The 22787-nt window shown below is 36.3% G+C and overlaps 1 protein-coding gene across 1 annotated transcript in view; it reads right to left on the bottom strand.

The window, feature by feature from the left end:
* LOC113935587 (zinc finger protein 28 homolog) overlaps positions 1–22575 on the bottom strand; it is a 54805-nt gene extending 32230 nt beyond the window's left edge. The window contains exons 1-4 of the mRNA XM_035724895.1: positions 22489–22575; positions 13753–13823; positions 10947–11073; positions 10555–10653 (exon numbers count right to left, since the gene is read on the bottom strand). Coding sequence (XP_035580788.1) covers positions 10555–10653; positions 10947–11073; positions 13753–13761 — 235 coding nt within the window. The 5' untranslated portion in view covers positions 13762–13823; positions 22489–22575. The remainder of the gene's footprint in view (positions 1–10554; positions 10654–10946; positions 11074–13752; positions 13824–22488) is intronic.
* Positions 22576–22787: the final 212 nt, after the last annotated feature.

Here is a 22787-nt window from a genome sequence, read left to right as displayed (position 1 = left end):
CTAAATGACCTGGTTGCTGCCTGCCTCTTCAAACAAATCTCAAGCTATGCTCCCTTTTGGTTGCTAGGCTCCATCCATGCTGGCCCTATTTTGCAGTTCTTCAAATGCTCCCAGTTTTTAGTCCCTCTTAGGGTCTTTCCAGGAATTTTCCTTATGTCTCGTAGTTTTTTTCACTCTTGGCCTTGATAACTATTGCCCATTTTCCAAATCTCTAAAGGTCATACTTTTTGAGGCCTTCCCTGACTCCATGACCAAATTATACCCTCCCTGTAATTACACTTTTAGCACTCTGTTCTCTTCCTTAAGATTTTCAGAATTTGTAATTACATATTTATTCAGGTTCACTTAATATCTTTTCCCCTGAATCTTTTCCCCTTGTGTTTACTTCGTTTTAAAAGTAAAATGTCTATTGACTTCAACAATGTGTATCCAATTCTAAGTGCAGTATCTGATACATACTGGAAGATCAACAAATATTTATTAACTGACTCAATTAGCAAGTATTTGAAAATATACTCCTTAATAAAAGATGTCTTAAAAAATTCCTCTAGAAAAAAAAGGACACACTCTTTTCAAACACCACACAGTGAATATATACATTTATTACTGTTCCTTCAAGAAGTCCCACTAAAGTGATAGTGATGAGATTAAACAAAGGAAGAAACTCCATGAGGACAAAGAATAGGAGAGGGAAGAGCAACAACCAAATTTTGGAAGCTAGAGTAGAGGTAATGAGAATAAATAATGTGTCAACCATAAACACACTGAAACCTAGGTTGCAGATTGGTCTTACTGTACAATCTAGTTATTTCCAAGAACTGCAATCAACAGGTATCTTTGAAAGTTGGGTGCATGAGGGGCTGCAAAAAGGAAGATTAACTAAAAATCTGTAAGAAACAGACAGACCTCAGATTCTCAAATCTACCCCATACAGCAGGCTGATCCCCCAGCCTGATATCCTCAGTAAACTTTCAGAATCTGGCAGTCAAGCTCATTTTATTGATTCCCAGAAAGAAAGTAGAGGATTCCATTCTGGAGAAAACCAGCCCAATAGAGAAGACTTGATAAGTGGAATCAGTCAATGAACTGTTCTAAGCAGATCACTCTACAGTGACTACCACCAATAAATTTACACATCCTCAGATATAAATGAGCTCAGATCAACTTTTTACTACCACAGTTTTATATGAGCAGACAGCCTTGAGTCATTAACAATTTCAGGAAAATCTTAAACATACATGAGAGATTAAAATGAACAAGAAAAAAACTCAGGAAAGTGACAGTGGAGAAAAATTTAAAAATTCAGAAAAAGAATGCTTCTAAAAACATATAACAATCTCATAAGAGAATAATGTCAGAAAAAATATTCAAACAATGAGAATTAGAACTTAATAAAATCTCACAGAAAGTACAAAAAATATGAAAAATAGAAAAAGATTCTAGAGCTAAGACAAGAAATTCAAGATCTGAATTATGAGTGTTCAATCATTCAAAAAATTTAATGAGCCCATACTATGTGTCAGACATGGTGCCAGGCACTGGAAATAAAAAGTGAACATTCAAAATTTGAAACAGAGAAGATAATGGGGAATAAATAAGCAAGAAAATAATACAAGAAAATCTCAGAGATTTTGTTTCTATAATGAAATGTCTCAGTCAGTGCCCAAATGAAAGAATAAAATCAACATCATGATACCTCAACTTGAAATATTATATTAAATTAAATATTTAATATAAATATATAATAAATATAAATATTAAATTAATAATATTATATTAAACATTCTAAAGAATAAATTCTAAGTTTCCAAAGATATTAAACAAATCACATAAAAGAATTAAGAACCTGAATGTGTTTTAGATTTCTCAATGATACTAGATGCTAAATTTTAAAAAATCCATGGAGCAATGCCATCAAAATTTTGAAGTTAAGTTTTTCAACCTAAAATTACATCTCCAGTGAAATATCTATGAAAAATGAGGGTTAAACGAAAACATTTTCAGACATATAAGGGTTCATAAAATACACCATGTACTTTTCTTGAATACTTTCCTTGGTTGCTTTTGGGATATGTGCCTTAGAATAATGAAGGAATAAACCAAGAATGAGGATGGCAAGAGATCCAAGAGTCAAAGTATATCAATGTATCCAAGGCATCCAAATATAGAAGCGAATCAAAAGAAAATCAAAGGAGCATGGTGAAGGGAATCAATGGGATGATAATGAGAAATTCTAAAATGATAGCTATGTAATAGTCTCAACTGGGACAGAAGAACAGGTTAGAGGAGAAATGTTTCTTAAAAAATAAACCAGTTAGCTGATGTGTCTGAAAAGAGATTAATGAGAGATACTGAGAAAACTAAGCAATTCTCAAATAAGACAAGGATTAATTGCATGGAAAAGAACAAGTCATATAGGAAGTGAAATGTGACCACAGAGCTCAGCAATGAAAGATGTTTTACATAGTCATTAAGTGAACTGAATAATAATTTAATTTAAAAATCATGCTACTTGGAGGAGGAAGGTGTATGCTAAATCTTCAAATTCCACAGTGAAAAGTCAATTATCACTAAAATAGGAACTCATGAAAAAAATTCTCAGAGAAAGGATAAAAATGATGACAAAAAAGTATTAAGAATCATGGGGAGGGAGAATTATATTTAAAAAAAATGAGTTCTGGATGATGCAATGATGCAGATCTAACAATGAAACAAATTTCCAGGGTTGAACAAAATGCTTAGTAATCAGAGCTCCTTTCTGTGTTGAGCAGAATTTATGAAGAGTTTTAACTGGATATATCTTGGTAGAATTTCTGACGTTCAAAGAAAAAGAACTCCATAGAAGTAAAAACCTGATGAACCAGGTTGTATCTTATTCATGCATTTGTGTTTGATGTTGCCCTCAACAGTTCTTTAAAAGGTTTGATTTAGTTATTAGCCTTGAGATATCAGATTTAATATGAAAATCTGATTCCTGACTTCCTGAAAAATATTATCTGGAAGCACGGCCAGCATTCTCAGATGACAGCTGTCTTCTAGACTTAACAAGTGCTTACTCCTTTAAGATGGTATAAATTCTCTCTCATTAGCCAGTCTCCCCAATATGGGCCTGATCCCACAGGGACCCTCAGGGGAGTCTCAGTTTACAGTATTGCTTTTCTTAATTTCACCTTCATTCCTGAAACATTTTTGCTGGATTTGGAATTCTGGGTTAACAGTTCTTTAGCACAATAAAATACTGTTCCACTTTCTTCTGGCCTCCATGGTTTACTAAGAGAAAGAGAAATCCAGTCATTCAAATTATGGTTTCCTTATAAGTAATGAGTTATTTTTTCTATGGTTCACTCATTACTTTTTTGGTCATCCATTTTCAGCAATTTGATTATGATGTGTCTGGTACGGATTTCTTTGTGTTTCTCTTGTTTGGGGTGGTTTGAGCTTCTTGAATTGGTATGTTTTATCTTTTACCAAATTTAGTAAGCCATTATTTCTTCAAATACTTTTTTCAGTCCTGAACTTTGTCCTTCTGGGACTTCAGTGACAAATGTTAAACCTCTGTTGTTGTTTCCCATGTGCCTGAGGCTACATTCTTTTTAAGTTTTCAATCTTTATTGTTATTTATGTGAACTAATTTCTTTTGACTTACCTTCAAGTTCACTAACTTCTCCATTATTTCCATTCTATCGAGCTTATCCAGTAAATTTAAAAAATTTTGGCCACTGTATTTTTCAGTTCTAAAATTCCCATGTTTCTTTTTATATCTATATTTTAATTGGATTTTTTGCTATGGAGTTTATGGGTTCTGCATACATATTTTATTTTTTTTAAAGATTTTATTTATTTATGTGACACAGAGAGACACAGCGAGAGAGGGAACACAAGCAGCGGGAGTGGGAGAGGGAGAAGCAGGCTTCCCACTGAGCAGGGAGTCCGATGCGGGGCTCGATCCCAGGACCCTGAGATCATGACCTGAGCCGAAGGCAGACGCTTAACGACTGGGCCTGTATATATATTTTAGATATTACCCCCTTATCAAGATATATGATCTGCAAACATTCTGTCCCATTCTGTAGGTTGCCTTTTCATTTTGTTGACAGTTTCCTTTGCCGTGCAGAAGATTTTGGGTTTGATGTGGTCCCACTTGTTTATTTTTGCTTTTGTTGTCTTTGCTTTTGATGTCAAATTCAAAAAAAATCATCACCAAGACTGATATCAAGGATCTAGGAGTTCACTGCCTACATTTTCTTCCAGGAGTTTTGTGGTTTCGTCTTATGTTCAGGTCCTTAATCTATTTTGAGCTGATTTTTGTGTATGGTGTGAGATAGAGGTATAGTTTCATTCTTTTGCATGTGGCTCTCCAGTTTCCTCAACACCATTTATTGGAGACTGTCCTTTCCCTACTGTATATTCTTGGCTCCTTTGTCATAAATTAATTAACCATATGTGTGTTCGTTTATTTCTGAACTATTTGGTTCCATCGACTAATGTGTCTGTATTTATGCCAATACCATACTGTTTTGGTTTTGATAGCTTTTAATAAATAGTCTGACATCAGGAAGTGTGATGCCTACAGCTTTGTTCTTTCTCAAGATTGTTTTGGCTATTTGGTTATTTTGTGGTTCTATACAACTTTATGATTGTTCTATTTCTCTGAAAATTGCCACTGGAATTCTGATAGGGATTTCATTGAATCTGTAACTTGCTTTGGGTAGTATGGACATTTTAACAACATTAATTCTTTGAATCCATGAACACAAATATCTATTTATTTGTGTCTTTTCAATTTCTTTCATCAGTGTCTTACAGTTTTCAGTGTTCTTTCACCTCTTTGATTAAATTTATTACTAGATATTTTATTCTTTTTGATGTAATTGTAAGTGGGATTATCTTAATTTCTCTGAGTATTAATTATTAGCACACAGAAATGCAACTGGTTTTTGTATATTGGGCCTTCATTGAATTCATTTATTAATTTTAACAGTTTCTTGGTGGAGTATTTAGAGTTTTCTACATAAATATTATGTCATCTGCAAATAGAGAAAGTTTTACTTCTTCCTTTCTAAATTAGATGCCTTTTCTTTTTCTTGCCTAATTATTCTGGCTAAGACTTCTGGTACTATGTTAATAAAAGTGGTGAGAGTAGGCACCCTTATCTTATTCCTGATCTTAGAAGAAAAGCTTTCAGTTGAGTATGTTGGCTGTGGACTTGTCATATATGGCCTTTATTATGTTGAGGTACATTCCCTCTACACCCACTTTGTTGAGAGTTTTATTCATGGATGCATGTTGAAAAAAAAACATATTTTTTTAACAGAGAGAGTGGGGGAGTGGCAAAGGGAGAGGGAGAGAGAGAATCTTAAGCAGGGAGCCAGATAGCCTTAAGTAGGGCTAATGTCACTGCTCTGAGATCATGACTTGAGCTGAAATAAAGAGTCAGACGCTTAACCAACTGAGCCACTCAGGTACCCCCCAAAAACCATTTTTTTAAAAGGTTTTATTTACTTGAGAGAGCGCGCGTGCGAGAGAGCATGAACAGGGAGGAGGGGCAGAGGGAGAGGGAGAAGCAGGCTCCCCACTGAGCAGGGAGCCTGATGTGGGACTTGATCCCAGGACCCCAAGATCATGACCTGAGCCAAAGGCAGACACTTAACTGACTGAGCCACCCAGGTGCCCCCCAAAAAACATTTTTAATGAAACTTTACTTAATGTAAATTTTTTAATTTATATGGAAAACAAAGTATAACCAAACACTTCTGAAGGAAAGAGTGGAGGGTTCTGTCTTGTCAGAGATCAGGACTTTTTATAAAAGTAAGACTAATTAGGACAGGGATAGATAAAAAGGCCAATGCAATAAGTGAGACATATATATATATACACAGAATTTTAATATATGCTGAAGGAACATGTGGATTGGTGGATCAGTGGAAAATGGATGGACTTTTCATTCAATGGGGAAAAGATAATTTGTTTTCATATGGCAAAAAATTACAACTGATCTCTACCTCAAACCATTCATAAAAATAAATTTTGGTTATGTTAATATGGCTTTAATAAGAAAGCGAAAACATAAAAATTCTTGAAAGAAAAAATAGAGGAAAATTGGGCTAGGAAAAGGTTTAAGATTCAAAGATATGGGGGCACTTGGCTGGTTCAGTGAGTAGAGCATGCAACTTGATCTCAGGGATGTGAATTTGAGCTCCACGTTGCGTGTAGAGATTACTCAAATAAAATCTTCAAAAAGAAAAAAAAAAGACCCAAAGATATGAAGCATATAGCAAAAAAAGTAGACTGTTTTATAAACTATATATAACTTAACCATTATATGTATAATTTAACCACACTAACATATAGACTTATTATTCATCAGAAGACATCATCAAGTAAATAAAGAACCTATAACAGGAAAAGATGTCTACAAAATATGTTATTGACCAAAAATTAGTATCCTCAAAATATATAAGAAATTCCTACAATCTTAGGAAAAAGACAAATAGCCTGATACAAAAATAATCAAAATGGCATTACACATTACACAAAATGGCATAATGGCCAAATAAGGAAAGGCAATCATCTTTAATAGTAACCAGGAAAATTTAATTTAAAACAATAAAGTAAGATTTTATACTCATCAGATAATTAAAAAATGAAAAAAAAATCTTTCAGTATCAATTATAGGGAAAGAGAGTGATACAAACACTTGGAAAATGGTTTGGTATTACCTAGTAAAGCTGAGTAAGTATGTATGCCAAGACCCAGCAATTACATTCCTAGGTATATTTCCTAGCAAATCTGCATATGCAAGTCCAGAGATTTACATGTTATTATCTTATAATTTTATGTTCATTATGTTATATATACCCTATTGTGTATACAGTTTTTTTTTTAAAAAGGTTTATTTATTTGAGAGAGTGTGTGTGGGGAAGGGCAGAGAGGGAGAGAGAAACTTTGGCAGACTCCTCACTGAGCCTGGAGCCAGATGAGGGGCTTGATCCAGGACCCTGAGATCATGACCCGAGCAGAAACCAAGAGTTGGACGCCTAACCGACCGTGCCATCCAAGGGCCCCTTTTGTATACGGTATTATTTATTTACTTATTTATTTATTTTAAAGATTTTATTTATTTGTCAGAGAGAGAGTGCGTGCACACAAGCAGGGGGAGAGGCAGGCATAGGGATATGCAGGCTCCCCGCTGAGCAAGGAGCCGGAGGTGGAACTTGATCCCTGGACCCCAGGATCATGACCTGAGCCGAAGGTAGATGCTTAACCAACTGAGCCACACAGGCATCCCTACGGTATTTTTTTTTTAAATAAATAACTATACTTTTTTTTTTAAATAAAAAACTTAATGGATAGGCTGAAGAGCCAAATGGTCATAGCTGAAGAATGTATTAGTGAACTAATACAAAATAAGCCAGGGAATTCCATGTAAAGGCAGTATAAATTGAAAAAAAGGATAAAAAGTAATAGACACTAAGGATGATCCATATGTTCTAATGTCTAATTATAACCTCAAATAACAGAGAACATGTTCTGTTCATGGTCTTATGGTAAGCAAAGGCTTCTTAAAGAGGACAAAAAAGTACAGATAATGTGATTGTTTATGTAAGATTCTAAAACAAGCTGAGGAAGAATTTCTCACTTAAGATCCAATGAGTGTGAAGCACAAAAGATTGATAAATTTGACTAAAATTAAGAACTTCTGTTCACAAAATGAAACCATAAAGAGAGCTAAAAGACATTTCAGAATGAGAGAAGTTATTTACAATTTTAGAACACTGAATGTACTTATAAGCAAAATATATAGAGAATCCTTACATATCATTAAGAAAAATAGAGACAATCCAACAGAAAGACATTTTAAAAAGACCTGAATAGGCAATTCACTAAGAAGAATTTCAAGAGACCAATAATGATACGAAATGTGTGAAATGCATCAGTAAAAAGGGAAATGCAAACTAACATCACACTGAACTATACTATCTACTCATCAATTGGAAAAAATCCAAGCATGACAATACCATATGTTAAGAAACGTGCAATAATGAGAGCTCTCATATATGCTGGTGGGACTGTAAACTAGTATAGGCATTAAAGAAAAGTTGAAAATTCGGCAGCTGAAGACATTATGTCTTATGATCTATTCACTTCTCTCCTAGTTCTAAAACACAGAAAATGTTCATAGTAGCTGATTGTTATGGTCAAAAACTATAAACAGTCCAAATGTCAATGAACAATAGAACTGTTAAACTGTGGTATATTCATATAATGAAATGAATCAAGTCTGACTACAAGCAGCACTATGTATGAATCTTAAAAGCAAAATGCTCAATGGCACTCTTAGATAGTAAAACTATGAAAGGACACAAAGAGATCTGTGTTGGTAGTGCTGTAGTTCTTGACCTGGGTAATGGTTCCATGAAAGTTCATTTCATAACTGTTGGAATGTCCATCTGCAGTTTGTTACATTATTTGTGATAATCTCCAATAAGAAAAATGACAATATAGAAAAAACTCCATCTGCAGTTTGTTACGTTATTTGTGATAATCTCCAGTAAGAAAAATGACAATATAGAATATGTTCTGCTAGGCATATCTATCTCTGTAGGCATAAGTGGACAGATGGATAAAAGAAATAGAAAAAGAGGCCCTGAAATGCAAACTAACATAAATCAGAACCTATTTTGAACAGGCAGATAAAACAATGATGAATGAGCTAAATGACGACATGGTGCTAAAATGTCTGTGTGTGCGGGACAGAGGTTAATTGATTTAGACTCTCAATTTATACCTTATTGCAAAAGAAACTTAAAATGGATTTAAATGGTATAAAACAAATTACAGAAAAATTTAAAAACAACAGAATAAAGTATTATAAAATTTGTAGAGGACCGTTAATTTTCTAAAATCAGAAATCACAATAATCACTAAGGAGCTACAAACACATTGAAAATACATTATAAGACGCCAACGCAAATTAAAATTAAAAAGTAAAAGCACCTTCTGGAAATGGGTAAATGGATGTTTTTATTTGATAAAGTCCATAAAAACTGACTGAAAAAGTAAGGATAGTAATAGATAAAAAGGGTAAACTTAGTAGTGACCAAGTTAAAGACAACAGCACCATTAAGATGAAAATGTCCACTCTCACCAGTATTCAATATAATGACATGAAAACCATCCAGTGTACCAAGAAATTGTAAAATTTATTAGGGATGATAATGGCATTAAAGTTATGTAAGGGGAAAAAATGTCCATATATTTTAGAACTATATACTGAGATTATGCAAAGGTGAAATGACATGAAGTCTTGGATTTACTTGAAATAGTTAAACAACCATGGTAAAGCACTGGCCTCCTGGCTGCTCCTTGAACACAGCCAATACACACCTGCTTCGGGGCCCTTGAATGTCTGGCTTCCTCCCTCTGGAATGTTCTTCCTTCCAGTAACCACATATAATGATTTACTGCTATACTTCTTCAAGTTTCTGCCAAAATGTCACCTAATTGGAAAAGTTTCTCTTACCCCATCCTATAAAATAGCATCCTCTATCCCCTTTCTCTACTTTTTCTTTTTAGCACTTACTATTACATGACATATATTCATTTATTTTTGTATCTCTCTCAGCATCGGAGGGTAAGCTCTGGGAATAGAGATTTTGCATGTTCTATTCACTGCTGTAACATCAGTGTTGAGAATAGTGCCGGGCATACGACAGATATTCAATAAACATATACTGAATGAATGAATGAATGTGCTGTCCTGTTTAAACTCCTGCATACCAATTCTGTTGATCACTGCCAGCTCTAAGTTCTCAATGGAGGCACAGAGCCTTTATTTCCAACATTCTATCTAAAGTTAATGACAGGCACACTCAAATCTCCCTCTATGACATCTATACAGATCAATTTCTCTTCTATATCCTAATCCCTCATTTTTTCTGAGCTCCCTACTTTAACCTCTCTTATGATGGTTCTACTTTATAGAAGTTATATATAGACGTGTTGTAGTGCCCCTTTTAAGCTATACATTCTGAAATTGCTTATTCCTTTTTTTAATCTCTGCAGTATCTAGCAGAGTGCCTCACACATTCGAAAATCAGTAAATGTTTGTTATAAGTATGAATGAAGCAATGACTATATGAGCTACTTTATCTAAAACACCCTAAAGAAAATAAATGTTTGGCAATACAGAATAAAAATATATTTCAGAAGAGAGTGGTGCTTTTTTTAAGATTAAATACAAAAGAGGATGAGAAGTGATGAGGAATCAGATCCAAAATATGGACAGAAAGGAATATCATTAGGGTAGAGAAGGTCACTGGCAGGTTAGAACTGGGCAAGAATAAGAGGAATTAGAAAGAACTATAAGAGGAGAAAAGCAGGTAGAGTGTATTAAGTAAGGGGAAAAGGTAAGGTCATTTGAAAGCACATGCTGAAAAGGCTTACTTGTGTACAAGGGGCCTAAAGCTTTTACGGGGAGATTCCCAGATAGCACCTCAAAGGTGCAGGCTTTCCACTGACCAACTGGGTCATTACCTGCCACACCTCACTTACCTGGCCACTGGTCTCTTGTTAGTTCTCTGTCAACCAACCAGGGCTCTTTCCCCTGCTCCAAGAAGGAGATCACATCTGGTTTAGAAACAGAATGTCCTGCTTACAAAAGAAGTAACGAGATAAGTTTATGATGAGAATATCCCAGGATTCAAATTTAGTCCCTTCATTAAGAAAGAGTCAAAGAAAGGTATATCAGATTTATGAAACATAACAGAGGACTTGAAACTTCCCCCATAACTCAACACAGCTTCTTTTTTCTAATGCTACAATATTAAAAACATTCCTCTAAGCACAGAATGTAGAAATACCTACTTGAAAGGTGGGTATTTCACATGGGACAAAGTAGACCTTCTAAGGGCAGAATCTGAATTATTATGGACAGATGTCCTTACCCATTGAAACCAGGTGGCTGTAATTCTCCAACATCACATCTCTGTATAAATCTCTCTGATCATCATTCAGGCATTCCCACTCCTCCTGAGAGAAGTCTATGGACACATCATTGAACACCACTGACTCCTGGAACAACAACCATGTATATGACTTGATTAATAAAAAGAAGTGTTTTTTTTTCTTTTCTTTTTTTTTTTGTGAAGGAAAGAGAGAAGAAAAGAATGAAGTAGAAGTGAAAAACAGCAAGCATATAGAATAGGGCTGGATGCTTGGGATGCAAGTGGAGGACTGTAAACATATAAGCTGGACTGAATCTTGTGTTTCCATGTTCATTCTGTCTCCCCCAGATAAAACTGGGAAAGTACAAAATCCTGCTATGAGGACTATCCAATTAAATGAAATAATTATACAAATGGCTAGCATAATACTTGCCATACAATAAGTCATCAACACATGTGAGCCTCTTTCTCTCTCTTCTTTTCCCAAATAGCTAAGAGTAAAATTTCAGAATAAGGGATAAAGAGAAGACATTATAAGTACCCAGAGAGCAGATCATATAAAAGACATCAAGAGTCAGAGAGGCAATGAGGTTCTCAAGAACACTACTAAAAACAAGAAATGATAAGAACAATTCTTCAATATGCTAATGGAGAAAAGAAATTCTGACCTAGATTCCATAACTCAACTATCATTCTGTTGTGAGGGTTGAAAAAAGACATTTCTAGGGGCACCCGGGTGGCTCAGTCATTAAGCGTCTGCCTTCAGCTCAGGTCATGATCCTGGGGTCCTGGGATTGAGCCCTGCATCGGGCTCCCTGCTTAGTGGGAAGCCTGCTTCTCCCTCTCCCACTCCCCCTGCTTGTGTTCCCTCTCTTGCTGTCTTTCTGTCAAATGAATAAATAAAATTAGATATAAAAGGACTCCAGCACAATTTCTTAGAAACTACCAGAAGATGTGTTCCACCCAGAGGGAGGGAGTAAACCAAAAAAGAGGAAGATGCAGTATTCAAGAAATAGGTGAATTAACCACAGGAGAACAGTGAAAGGAAATCTCAGGTAAACAAAAAAGGGGAAATCTTGGGAAAGCTGCGCAGCAGGCCCAGAGAGTAACCAGACCAGGTGGGAGCAGGAAAAAGGGAAAATGGGGATGGCAGTCTCCACACTCAGAACAAACTGATGTGTCTGACCAGAGGGAAAACATGGACAACTAAGCAAATAGGGAAAAAAAGCAATTAACCCCGGGAAAAATGAAAGGTTGTAATAGAACAGAGGTATGAGCTGGCTCAGCAGTGAGCAACATTTGCAGTCATACTATTCTGTATACTACTGATTTGACAAAAAGTATAATTAATAACAGAATCAGAGGAAATGGTGCAATACAAGAGTACAATGTCCCTTCTACTCTGTAGTAAGTCAAGAGAGTAAAACTGATTCATCAAAAGATAGCAATTAAACCATATTCAAGAGTTGAGTCACCTTTTAGGAGTGGGACTGGTGATGGGGTAAGATTTGAATAGCACTACTTCACTTGTAAAATGTGTAAAATGACTTTAAAAACTTTTATCTTGGAAAATTAAACTTGCATTAAATTCAAGACTGATCCTTTCTCATCTCACACTATTATATAATAAGAGTTAATTCCTTGTTAACAAATTCTTTTCATAAGCGTATTTTTTCACTGAATAATATTCTATTATATGGATATAAAACAAGTTTTCTTTGGTTTTCAGACACTGAGGTTGAAGGTTATTTTTAAAGAGCTCCCCAGTATTGGCCCAGTCTTATAACTGCCCACTGCTCAACTGTAAATTCCGTTAGTTCCTGCGCTATAGGAGAGTGATGGAAGATGATCCAGATTCACACAACAGCATTACTAAAGTCTATTTATCATGGATAATCTGGTGAGGACAGCTTTCTACTAACCAGGAATCATATCCCCAAACCTGAAAGGCTCATACACCAGAAGATTTTCCCATGTATTAAGACTGAAATCAGGCAAAACCATTCCTTGTATTTTCTTCTTTGAAAACCTAGGTCTGTGATGATCAGGGCTTTTCCCTATGAGTGCCCCTAATTACTTATCTCCGTCCCATCCAATCACTGTCCAAGCAAATTAGATTCATTAACAAATGGGGGACACATTTCTGTTCTATCAAGATTTCTGGCAGAAGTCTAAGACAGAAGATGCTGAAGGACTTACTAAACGAGTCTGTAAACACTGGTTAAAAGCATAGGGAACTGGGGAGGGCCTTGGGGTTGTTTATGAAGAAATGGGGATCAGGTTCCTGAATGGGGACCATATTAACTAGGGTAAAATTTTCTTTTCCAAACCTGGTCTCAGTCAGACCGTTTTTACATTATGTAATTAACAATCTCTTTGTAGGAACAAATAAGGATTCTTGATGGAATCCATAAGTAATTTTCTGATGGATTTTAATCTGATTAAGGCATCTTCAGAGAAACTTGTTATTGAACCACTTGGCCCTCTGTTACCTGTAATTTAAGGGTGTAAAAATCTTTAACCAGACTTTATATCTTTTTTCCAACAATGGTTATGGAACCAGTTCTTTTTTCTATAAATAATTCCACCAAGACAGACATTCTTTTAATTGACTTACTGGAGACCTTTTTCTTTATAGCAAGCATAAGAGAACTTTGACATTTACACTGCTTTTAACTAAACTGTTTGAAAGTTTGTTGTTGTTGTTTTTTTTTAACACCAAAAATATCATGATGAGGAAAGCAAATGTTTACATGTACTAGGGGTAAAAATGATTCTATTTGAGCAAAAGGAAACTGCATCTCACCTGAGTCATGGCTTTGGTATTTGCGGAAAAAGACCAGTCCTTCTTTGGGCTCCTCTTGGAAAAGGGCAAAACTGGGGAAGACAAAAGAAGTTACATAAGATTCCACTTGCCTCATAGCTCCCAGAATGATCATTCCCCTCTGTTCACCCCATACAAACACTTGAGGGTATCAATGACAAAAATGGGCAAATCTTTCATTATCCCCGACTCCAGAGACCTCAGTCTTTGACTAGAGTAGGATAGATTTCTTTTTTTTTTTAACTTTTTTTTTTTTAAAGATTTTATTTATTTGACAGAGTGAGACACAGCGAGAGAGAGAGAACCCAGGCAGGGGGAGTGGGAGAGGGAGAAGCAGGCCCCCCACGGAGCAGGGAGCCCGATGCGGGGCTCAATCCCGGGACCCTGAGATCATGACCCGAGCCGAAGGCAGACGCTTAACGACTGAGCCACCCAGGCGCCCCGAGTAGGATAGATTTCAACAATCAGATATGGCTTGGAGAATATAGTATATATACACACAAAGATACAAATTTTTTTACACAAATGATGGCATATTATACACACTGTTATACATACTGCTATTTTTATTTAATGTATCTTGAACTGGCTCCCAACTAGTACATATAGAGCTATGTAATTCCCTTAGCTACATTGATTTCCTTAAATGGATACACTTTATTTAACCAACCTGTTGCCCATGACCATTTGGGCTATTTCCTGTCTTTCACTATAACAAACAATGCTGTAATAAATATCCTTATATGTATATCATTTTACTTTTATATGAATTCTGAATAATTCCTAAAAGTTGTTCATATACATTTTAGTTTGGGTGTACATTTGTCAAAACAGTTTTTAATGATCTTGGATTGTACAATCAGGTCCCAGGTCCTGACCAAGAAACAACTGGTTAGGGGCGCCTGGGTGGCTCAGTTGTTAAGCATCTGCCTTCGGCTCAGGTCATGATCCCAGGGTCCTGGGATCAAGCCCCGCGTCAGGCTCCCTGCTCCACAGGAAGCCTGCTTCTCCCTCTCCCACTCCCCCTGCTTGTGTTCCTGCTTTCGCTATGTCTCTCTGTCCAATAAATAAATAAAATCTTAAAAAAAAAACAACAAAAGAAACAACTGGTTGATGAACCAGATTCTCTAATCTTGCCCAGTTTGAGAAGACTTTTTGGGGTTAGTGAATTTTAGCTTAAGAAAAGTGAAATCCAGAAAAGGAAACAAAGCAATATTACCAAAACTTTAGGAAGATACTTAAATTAACAACAGGAATGAATTAAAAACTGTAGAAATGGACTAAATCCTTATCACTGATGCTTTAGAAGGCTTTTAATTGTAAGTGTAGTAATAAAATTTGTAATAATTGTATATATTTTGTGTGCTTAAGATGTTTAAAATGTCCAAAAGAATGTTATACTAAAATACTAACAGAAGTCTAAATTGTTTAAGGGGAGTAAATGAATTTGAGATAAAGGTTGAAATGTTTAATGAAATATGGGGTTTTTTGTTAGATAATATTAGATATAGGAATATAACAAAGAGCATTATAAAAGTATAAAGGGCAGTGAGCATTCCTAGTACAAAGCTCCTTGGTCATTAAATAATTTATCAGTAATTGCATGTAGGGCACCTGGGTGGCTTAGTCGGTTAAGCCTGCCTTAGGCTCAGGTCATGATCCTAGAGTCCTGGGATCAAGTCACGCATCAGGCTCCCTGCTTGGCGGGGAATCTGCTTCTCCCTCCTGCAGCCCCTCCCCAGTGCTTGTGCTCTCTCTCTCTCAAATAAATAAAATCTTAAAAAAAAATAATTGCATGTAAAACTGGCCACCCAGGAAGTAGAACCTTGTTATCAATTATTTAATGGATACTTCTACCCCCAAGCACTCACCCCCAGGGATATATACATTTCAGGAAATGAAGTAATCTACAAATGTCTCTTCTTTAAATCTGAAAGCACTCCTTTAATATTTTTATTATTATTACTATTTATTAAGCTCTTAGTATTCTTTTCATTATAAACCAACATAATCTATTATGTGGCAGGCATTGTGCTAGATTCTAAAGAATCAGTAATAATCTAGGAAGACTTGGAAACAGGGCTTCTTCTCCCATACTTCTCACTTTAAGTCTCCCTTTCTGGTCTCTCGTAATGGCCTTTCCTGGTTAAAGGAGCATCCTCAAGTGCGGCACCTTCCAGATAGAAAGGGCAAGAAACATTCTTACTTCAACAGCTCCATACTGTTTGTTACATTCCCAACCCTCTTCATGTTTGCTCCTAGAGTATATTCTCTGGCTGAATTCTTGCCATCTGGGGAATCTGCTCCTCCCTTTTAAAGCCAATGATTTCTGGGGCCAAGACTGTAGTATACTTGCAAAATAACCACACCTTGGGCAGGAGCACTGCCAAAAGATACCACTACAGACAAGAGAGTCCTTTGAAATCTAGTTAATAAAATTTTTGAGAATTTTGCACTCTTCTAAAGAATAAGCCATTCTTTTAATAAAAATATAATGTCTGAATTATTTCCAACATTATCCTAAAAATTTCCTGTATGCTGAGAATTGTATTTGTTAGTTAACAAAGACCTGAAAAGCACTCATTTTTCTTTATAATGAGAAGGCTAGATGTAGGTAGTGGCTGCCCTTGGCCTCCATGGTTGTTTTAGACACAATATCTATCACTCAACTAAAAATTGCTAGACATGCTTGGAGAGAAAACTAGAAAATAGAAGCAGTACTATGGATGATTCAGATACTAGAACTGGCAAACAATTTAAAATAGCTATAATTAAAATGTTAAAAACTAAAAAATATAGGCAAATGGATAAGATGAAGAAATTAAACAGAATTGAAATCTGTAAAAAAGAATCAAATAGACAACCTAGATCAGTAAATTAAGAAATTAGGAAGTTGGGGCACCTGGCTGGCTCAAGCAGAAGAGCATGCGACTCTTGATCTTGGGGTCGTGAGTTTGAGCCCCTTATTGGGTGTAGAGATTACTAAAAAAATAAAATAAAATAGGGATGCCTGTGTGGCTCAGTCAGTTAAGTGTCTGCCTTCAGCTCAGGTCATGATTCCAGGGTCCTGGATTCGAGTCCCGCATCGGACTCCTTGCTCAGCAGGGAGCCTGCTTCTCCCTCTGCCTGCTGCTCCCCCTGCTTGTGCTCTCTCTTCCTCCCTCTCTAACAAATAAATAAAGAAAATCTTTAAAAAATAATAAAATATAAACTTAAAGAAAAATTAAGAAGTCATTGTATGGTTTTAACATAAGACCAAACAAGCAATGGATAGGAATACTGAACTCAAAGACAAGTCAAAAACAAAAAAAAGCCCCACATGAAGTGCAGAGGAAAAATAGAACAGATTAAGCGACTGCCTTCGGCTCAGGTCATGATCCTAGAGTCCCGGGATCGAGTCCCACATTGGGCTCCCTGCTCAATGGGGGAGTCTGCTTCACCCTCTGACCGTCTCCCCTCTCATGCTCTTTCTCACTCTCTCTCTAAAATAAATAAAATAAAAAAAAAATAGAACAGAAAGAACAGAAGTGAGTGTAAGACAAAAGGGACACAGTCAAAAGATTTACCATATATGTAAGTGGAGCCTCTGAAGAAGAAAAGAGATGGGAGAATAATTAATATCTGAACTGATTAACTGATAAAAAGCCTCAACAAAATTTTCAAGAAGCTCAGCAAACCTGAATAAAAAATAAAAAGGAAAACACACAAAACAAAAAGCAAAGCCACAATCAGAGAAAAAAAGGCTTGACAGTACCCAGAAAAGACACATTAATGAATAAGAAAGGGGTAACACAAATAAACAAAAGCAGGAATGAAAAAGAGAACATCATTATAGACACCATAGACATTAAAAACATAGTAAGAGAATACTAATAACTTTATCCTATTAAATTTGAAAGCTTAGATGAAACAGATTTTAAAAAACATGCCAAAATGGACAAAACAAACAAAAAACCCGAAATATCTGAAGAGGTGAATTGATTCCATAGTTTAAAAATCTCCAGGGTGCCTGGGTGGCTCAGTCAGTTAGGCATTTGACTCTTGGTTTCAGCTCAGGTCATGATCTCAAGGTCCTGAGACCGAGCTCCAGTGTTGGGCTCTGTGCTCAGCATGGAGTCTGCTTGGGATTCTTTCCCCCTCCTCACCCTCCCCTCTCTGCTCATCCCTCTGCTTAAGCCTCTCTAAATAAATAAAATAAAAATCTTCCTATCAAGAAAATTTCAGGCCCAGAGAGCTTCATCAGTGAATTCTTCCAAATTTAAGGAAAACCTTTAGTCTTAAATGTAGTGAATAGAAAAACACAGGGAATTCTTTCTAACTCATTTTATGAGGCTAATATAAGCCTGATGCCAAAACAAAGATATTAAAAGAAAAGAAAATTATGGGCCAATATTTCTCATGAACATAAATGCAGAAATTCTATAAAGTATTAGCAGATCTAACCCAGTCGAATTCTTAAAAAGTTTAATACATTATGGAAAGTAGGGTTTACTTCAGGAACGAAAGGTTGGTTCAAGATATGAAAATTAAGATAATGTACCACATTGATGATAACAGTAAAAAACATATGATCCTCTTGATAGAGAAAATGCATTTGCCAAACTCAGACCTCATTAATGTAAAAATCTTAGCAAATGAGAAAGAGAACTTCCTCAACTTGATAAATAGCATATACAGTAGGTATTTTGTAGATGCTAGATACAAGGACAATATACAAAAAACAACTGTACTTCTAGCAACAGACAACTGGAAAATGAAAAAAAAATTTAAAACCATGTACAGTTTCAACAATAAATGTCAAATATCCAGGTACAAATCTAACAAAAGATGTGCACTGAAAACTACAACAAAGTGTTGAGAGAAATTAAAGATCTTAACAAATGTAGGCATACGCCACATTTATTAACTGGAAGATTCAATATTGATAGGATGGCAATTCTTCCCAAAGTAACATATAGACTCACACACAAAACCCCAGAAACGATTTTTCATTTTTTGTGAGAATTAACAAGTTGAGGGCGCCTGGGTGGCTCAGTCGGTTAAGCATCTGTCTTAGGCTCAGGTCATGATTGCAGAGTCCTGGGATCGAGTCCTGCATCAGGCTCCCTGCTCAGTGGGGAGTCTGCCTCTCCCCCTGCTCATGATCTCTCTCTTACTCTCTCTCTCAAATAAATAAATAAAATCTTTAAAAAAAGAATTAAAAGAATTAACAAGTTGATTCTGACATCCATTAAAAGGACTTTAAAAAGCCAAGACATTCTTGAAAAAGAAAAGAAAAAAGGTTGAAGGACTAATACTATAGATTTCAAGACAGTGGCACTGACAAAAAGATAATAAAACAGAATATGGTCCAGAAAGAGGGCCACATATATGTCACCTAACTTATGATAAAAGCCTCCTGTAATTCAGATGGGCAAGGATGGTGTTTTCCATAAATACCATACACAAAAATTAATTCAAGATGGACCATAGACTTAAATACGAATGCTAAATCTATAAAGCTTCCAAAAGAAAACAGGAGAATATCTTCAGGAACTTGGAAATAAAGATTTCTTTTCAAGATACAAAAAAAAGCACTAATCATAAAAGACAAAGGGCTAAAAACCTTCTAAGAAAATGGGAAAAGATATACATAAGCATAAGAATGTACTCAAAAATGATGCCATGTTAAAAGGACACAGGAGCTAATTTGAAGGCGTTCCTAATGGCCCAATCTGGGACAATTTGAACAAAATATATAACAATACTAATGGATTAAAACTCATAGAGTAAAATAAGTACCCGAGTTAATAAATAATTGAATAAACACATGAGGAATAAAGGACAGCTCTTTACAGAATAAATTAATAAATATAGAAGGAATGATGTAAAGAGAAAATCACCAATAGGCAAACATCAACAGTAACAATTGTTACAGACAAGAATGATCAATGCATGTTAAAGTTAATGGGTGAAAGTATGATGAGAACATCTTTTTTAAGTTTATTTAAGTAATCTCTATACCCCGAAGTGGAGCTCAAACTCATGATTCCAAGATCAAGAGTCCCATGTTCTTCTGACTGTGCCAATCAGGCACACCCATGAGGACAGTATTTTTGCATAGTCTCAAAGCACCTCTCCACAAGATACTTATTAATTAAAAAGAGAAAAATCGTAGTTTTACAAAGGAGAAACCTGGCAGATACCCCTCAACCAAGTGATCATAGTTAACATTACCAGTAATGAAATATATTGATAACATTCTATGACACATTGAGAGGAAGACAAACATAGTTTCTGTAATCTTTTAGCCAAAAATGCATAGTCTAAATTTAACCATGAGGGAAAAAGCAGACAAATCCAAATGGAATGAGAGTCTACAAAATAACTGGCCAGTACTCTTCAGAAGTGTCAAGGTCAGGAAAGCTAAAAAAGACTAAAGAACTATGTCTGGGGGCGCCTGGGTGGCTCAGTTGGTTAAGCAACTGCTTTTGGCTCAGGTCATGATTTCAGGGTCCTGGGATCTAGCCCTGCACCAGGCTCCCTGCTTGGTGGGGAGCCTGCTTCTCCCTCTGCCTCTGCCCCTCCCCCTGCTTGTGCACGCGTGCGCTCTCTCTCTCTCTCTGAAATAAATAAAATCTTAAAAAAAAAAAAAAAGAACTATGTCTCATGGGAAGAGATAAGACAATTAAATCAATGTGGGAACCTTCAATTGGATCCTGAAAAAGAACAGGGCACTGATAAGACAATTAGCAAAATTTAAATAAAGTCTGTAAATGAGTCAGTAGATTTCTTGATTTTCATCATTGTACCAAGGGCACCTGAGTGAAGAATATATAGGAATTCTTTACATTATACTTACAATATAAAAATAAAAGTGTTTTAAAATGAAAAAAAATTTTTTTAAAGGGCAGTGGGCAAAAAGACCTAAACAGACACTTTAAAAACCAGGATATCCAAATGGCCGATAAACCTATGAAAAGGTGCTGAACATCATTACCCATCAGGGAAATACAAATTAAAACTGCGATGAAATTCCACTATTTTAACTATCCCACCAGAATAGTTAAAATAAAAGACTGACAATATCAAACAGAGACGATGAGGAGCAACTGAAACTCATATATTGCTAGATGAGTTGGTAGAACCACATGACAAATTGGTAGTATTTATTAAATATATGCCCACTGTATGATCTAGCAATTCTACTCCTAAGTATTTAGCTAACAGAAAAGTATTTACATGTTCACCAAAAACAGAATGTTCATAGCAGCAATACAGTTTGTAATAGCCAAAGAAATGTTAACTATCAAATGTCCATCAATAGTGTAAGCAATTAATAAATTGCAATATATCCCATATGTAAAGAGAACTTCGAACAATGACACTCAACAACATGGATGAGTCTCAGACATAATGTGTAAGAAAAGAGACCAGGCATAAAAGAGCACATGCTATACAATTCCATTTATAAAGAAGTTCAGGAATGGGTCATTAATGGTGATAAGACTTCTGAATAATGATTGTGGGAGAAATAACTGGGAAGGGGTATGAGGGAATCTTCTGGGGGCGCTGGCAAAGTTCTTAATGTTAATTTAGGAAATTGTGATACAGCTCTATTCTTAAGATTTGTGTACTTTATATATGCTATATCTCATAAAAATGTTTTTTAAAAAACTATCGGAACCATGTTTTGGTAGGGACATGGAGCAATGAGATGTTTCAAACATTGCCGTGCAAGCATAAATTTGTGCACCCACTTAGGTAATTATTTTGGTACTATTTAGTAAAGTGCAAGATATATGACCCAGAAATTCCATTGTCTGGCAGATAAATTCATGCACACGTATCCTTTGTAAAAGAATGCTGTGGCAGCACTGTTAATAAAGTCAGAAACTAGAAATGGCTCAAATGCCCATCATTGACTGAACAACAGTGGTATACTTCAAAGGACAGAATACAATATAGCAAAGAAAACAAATGAACCACCATATGAGAAATATGACAATTCTCAAAAACATAGTTGTACAAATAAACAAAATAAAAAAAAAGACAATATGATAGCATTTGTAGAAGTTTTAAAATGAGGGAAAACTACAGTATAATACTTAGGTAGACAACCTAAGTGAAAAAACCCATACATTTATCCACTCACCAAGCAGTCACACAACCACCACGGGGACATACAGCTAGAGGTAACCCACAACCAAAGCAACAGGGCCACACACCCAGGGCCTCAAATGGTCACATGGGCACAATCACACATTTACCAAGAGGACATTCAGTCACAACCACACTGTCAGAAGTACCTGACACCTGCAGATGGTCGCACAGTCACAATGACACTAACCACAGATAAAACCACATAGTATTCACAGGTACCCCCACCTGTACTCTGCAGCACACGGTCACAATGTCGCATAATCACACACCCTTACGGGGACAAACGCACATCCACGGAGTCACAAGCTCCCCACACCCTCACAAACAATGCCGCACGTGGTCCCAAACACACACACACCACCGGGTCCCATCCAATCATACCAGCACAGTCACGGGCTCCCAGACTGTGCTGCACACTGGTAATCACTGGAAGCACACACTCACCACAGGAACAGCTAGTCACAACCACACGGTCATTCACCACATACCGCCAGACACAATCCTACAATTTCAATCTAACCTACCCCGCCGTACAAAGCCGAGCCTCTGGCTCCACCCTCTCCTGGGGATCCTCACCTCAGGCCTTCCAAGCTTCCAAAACAGCAGTAGCCCGCAGGGCGCTGCAACAGTTACCGGTGTAGACCTGAAGGTCCCGCCAGCGCGTGACTTTGAGGCTGAATTCACGCGAGAATTACAATGATGCCGAGGCGCCCTCTGGGAAATGTAGTCAAAAAATTACCTATGGCGAGCAAGATGGTTCCCTGTCGCCAGGCTTTCTATCCAGGGTTAGCTGCAACCCCGCTTGCTTAAAGGATTGCTCCCCCTTATGGAACCGCGCACCGGAGGCCACGCAGAGCCTGGTTCAGTCTTAGGCA

Source organism: Zalophus californianus, chromosome 17 (genome assembly GCF_009762305.2).
Source record: "Zalophus californianus isolate mZalCal1 chromosome 17, mZalCal1.pri.v2, whole genome shotgun sequence".
In the NCBI taxonomy this organism is placed as follows: Eukaryota; Metazoa; Chordata; class Mammalia; order Carnivora; family Otariidae; genus Zalophus; species Zalophus californianus.
This window is presented reverse-complemented; position numbering and strand designations above follow the sequence as displayed.